Source organism: Rhipicephalus sanguineus, chromosome 3, assembly GCF_013339695.2.
Source record: "Rhipicephalus sanguineus isolate Rsan-2018 chromosome 3, BIME_Rsan_1.4, whole genome shotgun sequence".
Classification (NCBI taxonomy): Eukaryota; Metazoa; Arthropoda; class Arachnida; order Ixodida; family Ixodidae; genus Rhipicephalus; species Rhipicephalus sanguineus.
In genome coordinates, this window is record NC_051178.1 from 50,703,918 (window position 1) to 50,717,472 (window position 13,555).

General features: G+C 44.7%; 1 protein-coding gene across 3 annotated transcripts in view; it reads right to left on the minus strand.

The window, feature by feature from the left end:
• The window catches only part of LOC119386637 (inositol hexakisphosphate kinase 1), a 46,861-nt gene that overhangs the window by 10,709 nt on the left and 22,597 nt on the right, over positions 1–13,555 (minus strand). For all 3 annotated transcript variants that reach the window (XM_037653924.2, XM_037653922.2, XM_037653923.2), the window contains 3 exons: positions 8,645–8,952; positions 5,865–5,935; positions 3,746–3,921 (listed from right to left, as the gene is read on the minus strand). In XM_037653924.2, coding sequence (XP_037509852.1) covers positions 3,746–3,921; positions 5,865–5,935; positions 8,645–8,946 — 549 coding nt within the window. In that variant the 5' untranslated portion in view covers positions 8,947–8,952. The remainder of the gene's footprint in view (positions 1–3,745; positions 3,922–5,864; positions 5,936–8,644; positions 8,953–13,555) is intronic.

Here is a 13,555-nt window from a genome sequence, read left to right on the forward strand (position 1 = left end):
CGAGCGTACTTTTCAGATTAGCTCCAGGTAGCAATCTTATCTTTCAAATTATTTATGCACACTAGTTTGCAATTTCGTTTGAATATGATATATGTGGGCTTGACTAATAGCAATACAAGTGCACTATTTTATTATGCGCAGAACAAAAGTGCACGTCAGCTCATCATTTTACAAGGTTACACACCATAGTGACTCACTGGCTACATTGCTTTGCTGGTTCAAGTTGCAGTCATGCTGGCCATGTTTGAATGAGGGAAGAATGCAAGGATGCTTGTGCTTGTATTTAGCTGCACACCATGGAACTTCAGGTGGCCAAAGTTAATTCAGCCTTGCCCCCTAAGTTGTCTTTCATACTTTGCTTTGGGACATGTCAAAGGGACCGTCTACCGCTCGGAAAACATTTTTTGATATTGAGATTGCTTGTCACATCGGTGGCAACGAGCATGCTTTTGTCCAATAAAAAAGGAATTATATTTTCAATTTGGCTCTGAAAGTCGTGAAAGTATGACCGCTAGCGTCACCCGACAGCAATGTGGTTCAAGCTATTGGTAGGAGCGAAAGCTCCCACAGGTAGGCTTATTTTGCTTAAAAACAAATATGTATAGCTTAAAATTGCACTTTTTGCACTTTTGGTAGCCTTCCTTGGCGTCACAGAATAATTTTGGTTTTTCTTTTCTCGCGCGTTGAGAGAGGCACCCGGCGGCGCTGCCAGCACCGTGTTCGCCTGCCTGCCTACGGCGGAGAAATGCGAGCCATGTGAGCATGGCGTCCGGCACCACTCAAAAGAAATAAAAACGTCTTAGGCGAATAGAAGCGCGACTGACTTCACGAAATTTTCGAACCGTGACCATCAGTTCTCTTTCATAAAAGTGTGCACCAGTATTAAGTGACTCTAAGGTCACTTTGTGACATGGTTAACCCCATGGGGTGTACATTGAAGACTATTCTGCCGTCAGGTTCCACTTTACCAAGGCATCCGCTTTCGCTGTTATGTCGCATATGCAACACAGAACACCTAAACATTACTGAAAAACGGCAAGGACCTTTTCTTCTTCTGTGAAGCACGTCTAATGTTCGTTTCAGTTGCATGTTTGGCATGAGTGGAACCATTACAGTTTGTTTCACAATGTGGACGTACCAGTGTTGCTGGAACACACCAAGTTTTCTTTCGACTGCGGTGGTTTTTCAGGCTGACTAAACAAAGCTTGAAAGAATGTGGTAATAAGTTTATTTGGCACTTTGCAAGCTCTAAACGACCATTACAGTAATCGTTTTATTATTACACAAAACCTAATTAAGCCTGCAAAAACTGCATGTGGTTCCAGTTTCAGACTTTCCGACTCCGGTTCCAGTTTCCGACTCAGAAAGCACTACAACTACCGAGCGTGTCGCGAGTGCGCAAAAATGCAAGGTGCAAGTTACAGTGGTTCCACGAGCGGTGATTGTGACCGAGTTCGACAGGCCTCCAAAACGGATGCGCCAAATACAACAATGTGCGTGTGACCCTTCTGCTTCGTCAAGCCACAGCGAGGACGATGAGCCAGACGAGCCGCCATAGCCCAATGTGGGTCGGCAGCCGGGTCCAGCAATTTATACAGTGACTCATAGTCACTATTCTCGAAGTGGTCGGAGCACGAAAAGTCACACTTTGAAGGCACCCATGTTGGCTGCGAAGGGCGAGCAGCGCGAATCCATATCCTTTGAAGTTTCGGCTCTGTCTGAAAGGTATGACAGGGCTTGTCTCTCTCGATGCTGCTTTTCATACACCCTAGAGCAGAACAGCGTTGAGGCATTCTGCGCTGCGCCAGGTGCTTCACCGTTCACATTACGTAGCAGCACACAACATAAACGGCAAATTCGTAGACGTGGGCGCAAGCTCCGCTTGAGAAAACAAATATATGGCCGAGAGCACGGCAATGGCGTCGTTGGCTGCCGGTTGAGAACACGCACGGAGAACACCTTCCCGACCTTCCTCCGTGAGAACACGTTTTGAGAGAGATGCGTGGCAGCGGGTGGTGGCTTGCGATGTCGAATGGCAAGCGATTTTGCAGCGAGCACGGTTGGCAAGTCAGTATCCGGCGGGTTTCGCGTCACTTCCTCTCTAGTTCGCGGCACGGCCGCTAGACGCGCCAATTTGCGAAAAATGCATTAAATTCATTATTCTCTGCTAGTCTCTGGCTGAAATGAAGGTCGTTTCAACAAATTTCAGCACCCAATCTTTCAATTGGGCCATTTATCTCGGCGGCGAAAATTTTGTTCAGTATCCCTTTAAGTTATGCATATTTGTTTTCCAGCAAAATAAGTCTAGCTGTGAGAGATTTTAACACGAAAGTGTTTTATGCCGGGGTCCACCAAAACTTCAGCAACGTATTTCCATCATGGAAATATCGTCAAAAAAATTTACATGATCAGATGACAAAGAAAAAAAGTTCTGTCAACGGGCGTCGAACCCACGATCGCTCGGTCCGCAACAACGGATGCCGGGCACGCTATCCACTGCGCCACGGTCACAGACTCTAGAGGCTTTACAAATGCGCCTTTTATATCTACCACTCTCCCGGTCGGCGCGGTGCTGTTGCCCTCTGGGAGCGGTAAAGTAATTCGTCATTACTGTGAACTCCGCGATTAGCACCTGCAACGCGTTACACGTCCGTCCCATTCAACGCGTTTTCAATAGAAGTTCAATTTTGTCAATGCCTTAACACACCGCGAGGTGGCGACCTTCGCCCAAGCATCGTAAAAGTGTCGGCCTCGCTCATAGCATCACCCTAATCCGAACCAAAAATAGCTCTGCGACACGCGCCTGCCTCACCTGGCTGTAACACCGCGTTCCCCGCTCACGCGCTCGCCCCGAAAAAAACGCGGCCGGGATACTAGGGCGGCACGACGCGCTTTGCGTTTCCCTCTAGTCCGGCCGTGGTGTTCAATCACATTTTAGCATGCCGCGGGATGGCGACCAAGTTCTGCGTCCAATATGCGACGCTCTTCTGGCTATCACACCTCGTTCTCTGATTACGCTTTCACCTTTAACTACTACAGCTACCACAAGGGTTTGTTTAATCATTTAACATGGACGTTAGTCATCAGGATGGAGATGTACCACCAGTCATCAAAGTGGGCACATACACGTTAAACGGTGCTACAGCTGCCAGACATCAATATACATTGTGCAAGCTCTCTTATATCAATGTACAGTAAACATTCAGTTACTTCTGTAAGGGCATGCTTTGCTTTCGTGTTATTCCGATTCCTATGACGGAGGGATCATCTATGTTTTTTTGCTTCTACCAATACGTGGAACCACATCGCTGTTGGGTGACACTAGCGGTCATACTTTCACGACTTTCAGGGCGAAATTAAAAATACAATTCTTTTTTTCATTGGACAAAAGCATGCTCATTGCCGTCGATGTGACAAGCAATCTTCGCATTCCCTTTAACACAGTCCCTTTACGATTAACTAGCATATCAGCTACCCCTGTTTTCCTCATGGCTGGTTCAGATGCAAAAACCAAGATATGATCACGAGGCAACTTCAAATTAATTTTAATCACCAGGGGTTTTTAAGCTCGCACTTAAATCGGAGCGCATAAGCACATTTGCATTTTGCCCAAGTCGAACTGTGGCCACTGCTGCTGGGAGTCATACCAACATGCTCAGCAGCATGAACACCACAACTGCTAAGCTACTCCCGCCGGTGTAAATGTGTGACGCTTTACTGAACGAGTGCGAGCGATGACACCGACCTGCATGCCGCAGATGCGGACACCCAACGAAGCAGAGGTGCTGGCGGCGCACTTGGCCATCTGGCGATGGCGCTTCTCCTCGGAGGCATCGTCACCGTGCTGCCGCGTACCCATCTTCAAGTCCAGAATGCACGGCCGACGAAAGTGCGACACGACGTTTTCCAACAGCAGCAGGTCTGGGTCGTTTGGGGCTAAGGATGGCAACACTTGATAATGCCAACGCGTGACGGATGGGTCAGAGATCGGTCAAAAGCTCGAGCGTCAGGTTGCTCAAGAAGCCACCAATAAAACTCGGCTGATAGTCGCTACTTGTGCTTTTGCCTTTTTCCATTGAACACACACACCTATCTTCTGCAACTTCGGTGCCTCGCACTACATAAACAGCTTTAGTGCATAAAGAGGCACAAGAAGCATCAGTTGGATTTTCAAGTATGATTATTATACTCACCATAAACTCACGAAAATCAATATTTTAAACAGCAAAAACCATTTTTTTTTTTAAATTAATACTTGGTCACCTCCGTTTGTGGCAACTGTGAGTGTATTCATTGAAAAAAAGAGGCAATAAGATGTTATTTCAGCTATGAATGAATTAGTACCCGAGTGGTTTGCTGAGCTGTGTAGAACTGAAACTTTGCTTCATTGCGTTAAAGATGTTACTAGCATGCATAGGTCGGCAAAAAGTGTGGAACTCACTCAGACTCAGACTTGCCAAAATTTTCCTCAACCAGACTCACTCAGACCTCCGCCTCCCCCCCTGCCGGCTGACAACTCATGCCTTGAATCAATAAATATTCAGCTGATGTATGAACGGTAGTGTGTTGACGTATGTGTGAGTATACGCGAGTATAAACGCGAGCTGACGTAAGGCTGATAGCAATGCTGAAGTTGAGTATATAGGAGTCCATAGGTCGGCAAAAAATGTGGAGCTCCCTCAGGCTCACCAAAATTTTCCTCAACCAGACTCACTCGGACTCAGACTCATTAAAATTTTTCTCAACCGGAATCGCTCGGCCTCAAACTAACCCACATACTGCTAACTCGGACTCACTGGAACTCGCGGCTCAATCTGAGTCTGAGTGAGTCAACTCATGAGTCCATTAATGTATAATTATCTTTTTTCTACTACAATGTCAATGGTCTTTAACACTCATATATCGCATAATCGGTGCTCTACTTGGCGTCATTTGATCATCTTGTACCTTCAAATACAAGTTATCAGAGGTTCCAATTCAGTAAGGCCATTTTTTATTGGAAGAGATGACTCGCACGAGATATTTTTATCAAGAATTACCCGTGTAAGAGTTTAAGGGGTAAGGTCAAGGAACCATCCCCCCCGTCGGCTTACAACTCACGCCTCGAATCAATAAATATTCAGCTGACATATGAACGGTAGTGCGTTAAAGTGTGTGTGAGTATACGCGAGCATAAACTGAGCCGACATAAGGGTGATAGTGATGCTGAAGTTGAGTATATAGGAGTCCATAGGTCGGCAAAAAATGTGCAGCTCACTCAGACTCACCCTGTTTATTTGTGAGCAGAAATATTATCGAAAGCAAGGACTTCAAGAGAAAGTGACGCTCCGCGAGGAAATAAAAGAATGTTCACTGCTACGCATACAGGGACGATATTTGGCATGGATGGTAATGAAAGTGTGGTTAAATAAGCCCACAGGTTCATCTAACATGTTAAGCAAGTTTTACAAGCCAGGCCTGTTTTAAGTGACAGCAGAGGCATAGCATACACAAGTGTCTTCGGACGTTTCAACGAAGTGGAATCGATCGAGAGGCCCCCGTTTGTCAGATGCGACCATGTGATGCTAACAAATAATGAGGATGAAGTGCAGCGTGAGAAGGCTGTTGGTTCAGTCCCCACTAGCGGCAACTTGTATTTTCCATCCACTATCATTTACCTTCAACAGCTGATTACTAAACTTTAATTACAAACTACAAGTAATGCCCCAAAATCTTTTCTTTGCTTTGTTAAAACAGAATTTTGCATTAGTAGTATGAAATTCAGTGCGAAAGAACAGAGTAATGTGTTGTGGCGTTCATATGATTGCTTCAAAACTACAGCTCAGGTATGCAACAGTGAACGTAAATGGCAAATGCAAGGATACATTGGCTTCCACTCCAAGACGAAGCTTCGCGCAGCAGCAGGCGTTCCTCGTTGCAGCTGCAGATTTGCACCCTGTGTGAGAGAAGTGTGGGCCGTTAATTACAGGAAGTGCTTTCGAGGATGAGTGAACTTTCCCTTCGGTCACACTTGGCAATCTTCAATGCGCTGGGGAGTCTCGAAAATCGAAACACTAATCGGGTCCTGCAAAGCTTCCCCAAGTTAACATAGCTACTGTTCACTAATGCCTCACTAAACTTTTGACATAAAAAATGATCAAATCCATCAAGTATCATTGGCATATCCACATGAAATGCATGCTTCCTCTCTTTGTTTGTCACGACTGGAAGCTACATAAATGGGGGGAGATGGCAAAGGGGATGGCACAGCTCAAAAGTTACGTTGCCACACCTCACAGCCTTGAGCATTTCCTCTTATTTCATCTTTTAGCATACTGGCTGCTCCTTGTGGTTCCCACTAGGTACCCTGGGCACCATGTGAGTGGCCCAAGCACCTATGGTACCCATATGGGTGGGCGCAGTAGAAAGTGCCACTATATTATATACAGTCTTGGGCAGTAACTAGTTACTAGTTATGCGTTACCAGTAACTAGTTACTTTTTTCACTAACTTGTAACTGTAACTAGTTACTTTTAAGTTAGAGGAACTTGTAACTGTAACACGGTTACTTTTTTCGCAGTAACTGTAACGGAAAATACCGTTACAGTTACTTCTGTCTTTATGAAAAATTATCCAACAGCAACACTTTTTCGAACTTTCTTCTTTACCTTATATCCTCTCCAACCCTCAACTTTCCAGAATAGGGCTCCCCTCGCAGTTTAGGAGAGGAGGTGACTAAGCGTATTTATCTTCCCTGCAGAAGACCGAGGTTGGAGGTCTGTCATTAACGCAACATGTAAATCAATCGTGGTTCAACTGAACAGCCTGCTAAGTTCGCGTCAGTTTTTTTTTTCAGCATATATATCCTTTTCGTCACTTGAGCATCTAGCTATGTTCTTGGTGTACAGGTGGAGGAGCATTAGGATGCCATGTTTATAGTCTCCCTCGTGTGAGGCTCCGAGCTAATTGTGTTTGACAGGTGGCTAGGAAACAGCAGAACGTGAGACGGCTAAGGCCAGAAATTCCGTGAACTAGCGAAGCGATATTTTAAAACTTCTTTGTAACTGGTTGTAAAATGTTTACTCCGACTTAATGCAACAATTATTAACAAAATGACGGACGTTTCACCCCCAATGCAGGTGGCATCCTAAAAAAGAAAAAAAAATGAGCCGAGGTCAACCAGTCCACTAGTCACACATGTCCTTGTAAATGTCCAGTGGGGGGCCGCGGCTGTTTTTGCAAGCCACGGAGAATGAACCACGATTCCAGGAGTTGCTTTTCCCCCACCTTCGTTCACAAACCAGCGTCGTCGCATTGTTTAGGTCAAAGCTATGACCTGTCATCCAGCAGTGCTCAACAAGCTCAGTCTTAGAATGCGTTGCATGGGTTGCTTTAGCGACATTCCGCTTGAGTTCTTTAGACCTCGTTGATCATTTCCTGCCCGTTTCGCCGATCCCCGCATCGCACTTTTAGATACCGCCATGATCATCCGCAGGTGTGCATCTTAGGATTTCGCGAACACACGTTGTCATGTTCCAAGGTATAATAACGGGACTTAAAAACGGTTTGTATGCCCAGCGGACCGGAAGCTCTCCGAACAGAGTGTGACACACCTTAAACATATGGAGCAGACACAACGGGCGTCGTAACCACTCGTGATGCACTCCCCGCTGCTCTTCGCATGCGCTTCTGGGTATAGTTAATAAACGTCTTAGGATATACTGCCGTCGTTCCAGTACATCAACCACATTTTCCACTTCAAGTAAGAGGCGTTCAAAGTGATTGCTGGTGTTGGGCCCCCTTTTATTTTCCTTCGTCTAGGGTTTTACGACATGCAACCCTTATTAAATAAATTCTATAATTTCATTTGTGATCTATTATTTTATACAGTAACGGAAAAGTAACGACGTTACTTTTGCACAGTAACTGTAACTGTAACAGAGTTACTTTTTTGGCTTAGGTAACTGTAACTGTAACACTGTTACTTTTTACTGGTAACGTGCCCATGACTGATTATATACACATCTGAGACTTCTTCAGTTTTGTTCCTCTCGAAGCGTGCATTGTGTCAAAAGCAAAAAGTGGTGGAAATTGCCGGATACTGAAGGAAAAGTTAGGCAGCTTTCTCTAGTCAAAACAATAGGTCCCCTATAATACTATGTACTGGCACTTTATTTTCCCAAGCTGCTCACGAATGTGTCTGTTGCTGGGGGAATGGTAACAACCAGTCCAATCTAGTATTCTGCATTTGCATAAATCAACAAAGTCAAAAAGAGGACTAGAAAAAGCTTTACTTTTTTTTGTTTTTTTCTACTGCAAACATGCACTGCAAATAAAGGTACTAGAAGCACAGGGTCAGACAGAGGAAAGTTAATACACAACAAAAAAGAACCAAATGACGGGTTTAATGGGATTCGTAATTTGGAAGAACACCATAAACAACAAAGAAAGACTGGAGAAATGCACCGCTTTTCAAAGCATTGAAATTGTTTAGTTATCTCTCTGCTTCACTGTCTGCATTGCTTTTGCAAATATGGCACACCAAAGAGTCTGGTTGCACACTGGTTGAACATTTTCGGCCAGGTGTGTTCAACCACTGATAATTTCTCAGATGGCATGCTGCAGAGAGCTCCTTTAAGACATTGAGACGGCAGCAGACACCCACCTGAACTGCGAGGCTTCGCTTCCGGAGGTCTTTCCCGGGCACCACGACTCGTCGTCCTCATCGTCCTCATCCTCGCTGGCATGCCCATGGTGTACCTGAATGACGCCCTTGTAGGCGGGAACGAAGGGTCGCATCTCACGTGGCACGTGCAAATAAAAGTGCAGCTCCCTTGGGATGAGCGGTTTGCACAGGGTGCCGGGGTCCAGCAGTAGCATGCGGCTGTGGCCTCCCACCTGGTGAGCGAATGGCAGCAGCACGGCTTCTGTGTCCCCACGGCCCCCACTGGCCATGTGCACCACCATCACTCCCTGCATGACATAAAATTCGGTTAGCTGCCGCTGCCAGATCAATTAATAAATCATGGGAAATTTCGTTATGAGATTAAGGTAAGTTTCATCACACCACCGCAGGTGACCCAAGAGATGCGGGTTTGATCTCTGCCATGGCAGTCGCATTTCGATGAAAGTGAAATGCTAAAGGCCCATGTAGTGTGTGTGTCAGTGCACGTTAAAGAACCCCAGGTAGTCGAAATTATCCCGACTGCGGTCTCTCTCAGACACTCGGTCACTTCGGGAGATTAAACCCCATAAACTCGAGGTAAGTCCATTCGGAGATATATATGTGCACAGACAGCCTAAATCAATAGCAACTAGCTCCAATACACAAAAATGTGAATAAATTCTGGGGATTTCTGTGCAGGAACGGCAATATGGTCATGAGCCTCGCTGCAATGGAGGACTCTGAATTAATATTGACCACCTTATATAAAAATTAAAGTATGCAAACATTTCATAAGAATGGAAGCTTGAGCGAGTTGGTATGCGTTCATCTTGGTTGAAACAGCGCTCGCGAAACGACGACGAAGTAAAAGAAAACACAGGACAGTCCTGTGTTTTCTTTTACTTCGTCGCCGTTTCGTGAGCGCTGTTTCAACCAAGATGCAAACATTTGCGAAGCTGGCCCCTATCAAAATATGGCCGCCATGGCCAGGAATGGAATAAGGCTGCCACGGCCAGCACCAAACTGAAACATTACAACAGAATGTTGACTGATGTAAACTATCATTGTACATGCAAATAACACTTCAGCAATACGTTGGAAACACATTCAACACAATTTACACGTTTTACGCAAGATATTATCAATTTTATTTGTAAATTATTTCCATGCGCCCAACATTTATTTACACATTCAGTTGTTATCTTACGTATGTAATCATTTCAATGCCTACCCAACAAGGTCACCTGTCTGTCCATCTGTCAAACAGGACGAATCATTATAAAGAACCTGACATATGAAACGAAATATATTGAAGCAAAAAACATTGGCAGTGGTGGGTTTTAAACTGACAGCCCCACGCTTAGAATCCAAGTGTCCTACCTACTGGTCTACGCACCCATATTTGCAGACTGTGAATATATCTGAACTAAATAAATGTGTTGCTACGGGAAGATGCCGAGGAATGCGAGAAAAAAAGATCGAAGACGACATTCCAGGGAAGGCCGCAACACACAACAAGCGCAAGAAATACAAGCGCATGATACTGCACATCATTGGGGATGAACAGCGCAATGCTCGCCTCAATACAGCATCATAAGATGAGAAAACAGCCAGTGATCAGTAGCAAATGCTTACGCATCACTAAGACAACTTCCAGAGAAGATTCTGCGTGTAACTCTCTATTACCTTCTCTTCTGTTTCCATCAATTTTTATTCGCCTTCTATGTTGTTGGCCAACTACTGCCCAACTGATCAGCAATCCAGCTCTTATCCTCCCAATTCCCTTTCCATCACCACCTGGCTAGATTGGATCGGCGCCGAAGGGGAAGAAGAACAGCGTCGACTGGTCGCACAGGCAGTCGAAATGCTCGGCCTACGAATTTGGCTGAATAAAGGTCTATTACTACTACTACTACTACTATTGCTTGACGTGCCACCGTCACCTTCCAATATGGCAAGTAACAGCCAATGCATGCTGAAGTACAAAAACATAATAGATTAGAATAACAGAGAGCTGAGCTAGTTGGTAAGTATTCATTCTAAAAAGACAGGGCATGCAAACACGGACACAAGAAAGCAGTCACGACACCACCAATGCCAACTAATAACTGAAGAGACGCATAACGGCAAAAAAGAAAACGGATGCAGGTTATTCTCGTGATGCAGTGGCCACTGTCACTGAACGTTTAAAGAAGTCTATTATGTTAAGTCCGAGCATGGTTGCAGAAAGCAATAGGAAGAAACGTGCCATAGGTATACCATAGATTCATTGCGTATCTCACAGGCTAAAGCAAGTAGGAAGTAGATAAGGCGTTATGTTGTTTTTACGGCTGCCAATAGGCTAGGTAAGATTTGTGCCGCTGTGCAGAGGAAGAATGAGCGAGTAAAAGACAAGAAGCGGACCGAGATTTGTTTCGTAAAACACACAAACAAATTCAATGGTTGCTGTACAAGTGTGGTGTATAAGGTCCCTTTCAGCTGCGGCCGCTTTTGTGTAAGACAGACGGGCTGCTGCATTAGCCAGAGATCATTGGTACATAAGAGATCGCTAACTGGAGGCTCACCTTCTAATCTATCTTTACATTGTCGAGAGTGTAAAGTGCGCACCAAAATTTGATGAATGCGCAGTTTTGTACCGGCAGAGGAATGAAGAAACGCACCTGATAATTCAGGCATGGCATATCGAGAATAGTGGTAGTGCATGCGTGAGCCAGCCATCAATTAACTTGCATAAAGATGAAATCAAATGCCTTAACAGTTATTTTTTACGTAGAACCCCACTCATGCCAGATTAATAGGTTCGCCTATTGCGTGGGCATGTGCAGACAAGTTTTCATGCCTTCTTTCTTTTCTGCCGTTGTGCATCTCTTCAGTTGTTAGTCGGCGTTGGTGGTGTCGTGACTTTTTTCTTGTCTCCGTGTTTGCACGCCCTGTCTTTTTAGACACAATAGATGTTTTCAAGCGATCAAGGACTTGACCATTAATGTGATTGATGACACCTTCCTGTTATGACACACATTCCTAGTGCAGCTGTGCCAACAGCTGCTACAAAAACAGCAGATACTGGGCAAAGCCACGCTGAGGTTGATTGTCTACCCATCCAAAAATCCGCAGTGTTGCGAGCACCTATGGCGTAGTGGTCAGACCATCGGGCTTTGGTACCAGAGAAAGGCCCACGGGCCAAACGCAGCCGTTAAAACATTGTTTACTCGCTTGCAAACCCTGCTACCCGCTCCCTCTTTTACTGCCCTTCACAACTGCACACAAGTCACTGATTTCAGATCAACTCAATGGACGTTTTTTGTGGGAAGCTATGTAAACGATGCAGATACAGGTGGTTGTGGGCAACATCACACAGAGTCAATTTATCGTTTATCAGAGACCCATCATGCCAGCTAAAGAAAAGCTTCTATTCACATTCAAAAAAGAAATTGCATGAATTGTACAATTCTGTTTTGATATGGAAAATATCACTTGATATTTCGCCTCTATTGCTGTGCCTTTTTGAGTATGTTCACTATTGCTCTTGTAACATTTCTGCTGTAATGCTGTTGAGTGAAATGAAGGTAATGAATAAAGAAGAAGATAAATAAAAACAGGATGTTTTATTCTTATCATGTTGACTGCCAAGTAACCGAAAGTGTCAAGTGACTGCCAAGTGCCAGGCAAACTCAAAATGAGAACCAGCGGCAACCGTGATGCAGACACCACAGTTCAACAGAGGGCCCAGGCCAACATCACCAGCGATATTGTAGACAGAGAATCCTAGAAATGCACCATCCCAAAACTGTTTTCATGTGTTCAGCGTCATGTCAAGGTGCCACTTAGAAACATACTGCACAAACTAGTTCAATTTGGCATCAGACTGCTGCAATGTCAAGTCCAGCATGGGATTCCGAATTAGTGCAACCACCATGGACTGTGCAATGTTCCTCCCGAAGCTCAGCACATGTAGCATATTGAAGTCCGTTGCTCAAATAAGTTAATGTGCAGCAAACAGTCAGGGGCAGCTGATCCATCCTATCACGACAGGTAACAGACAGATTACCTTAGAAATATTTTAAACAGGTCAGAGCGAGAAAAGTTTTCAGGAGTTCAGTGCACTACAGAATAAAACAATGCCAATGAGATAATGGACAGCTGTGTCCATTCTGTGTCATTGCTTTTACATATGTTCCAGTGTGCATTCAGCTTATGCATTTGTGCATAATTGTTCATGCAATGCATAGTAGCTTCACTCGTATGTGTTCCAGCTACACGTCAAACTTAGTTCAAAGAAAACCCATGTATTAAAAAGAAGAGTTATAGAGGCACTATTGAACACAAGGAGCTACTATGACCCAACCATCTTCTCGATGCCAAAGAGGACGCTGCGGTTCTATTGTTATATCACTGTTATTAATAGTTCATGTTATCATTGTTCTGGTCGTGTCATTGCCCTCACATTTTATGAAGAGGTGTTGAACTGCGAAGTATTATATTACAGGGTCAGTGGCAAGTGCTTTGAAGAATTGCCATTTTTTGCCTTTGGTTGCTTAGATTCATCACAAAATTTTTACCTGCTTTCACAGAGTATGAGGTCAGTCAACCTGTGCTGAAGCGCCAGGTATGTCTCACTGGCAACGATTCATTTTTTTCAGTGGTACTATCTGTCTATCTTTCATTATGCACCCAGTAACCTGGACAGCAACGTACGAGGGGAGGGAGCACAGAGAAGAACCATAGAACTGAGTGAGAAGAAGAAACAAAAAGGATGTCTGAGCGAAATCAAGAGGTGTTCCGTCAGAGCTACACAGACGATGACATTAAAGATTTAAGAGTGCAACACACAAATCTAACAACCACACAAAATGACGAAAACCTCGCTCCTTCAACAGCGAGGATCTTGATTCTACCAGACCTGAGGCATTC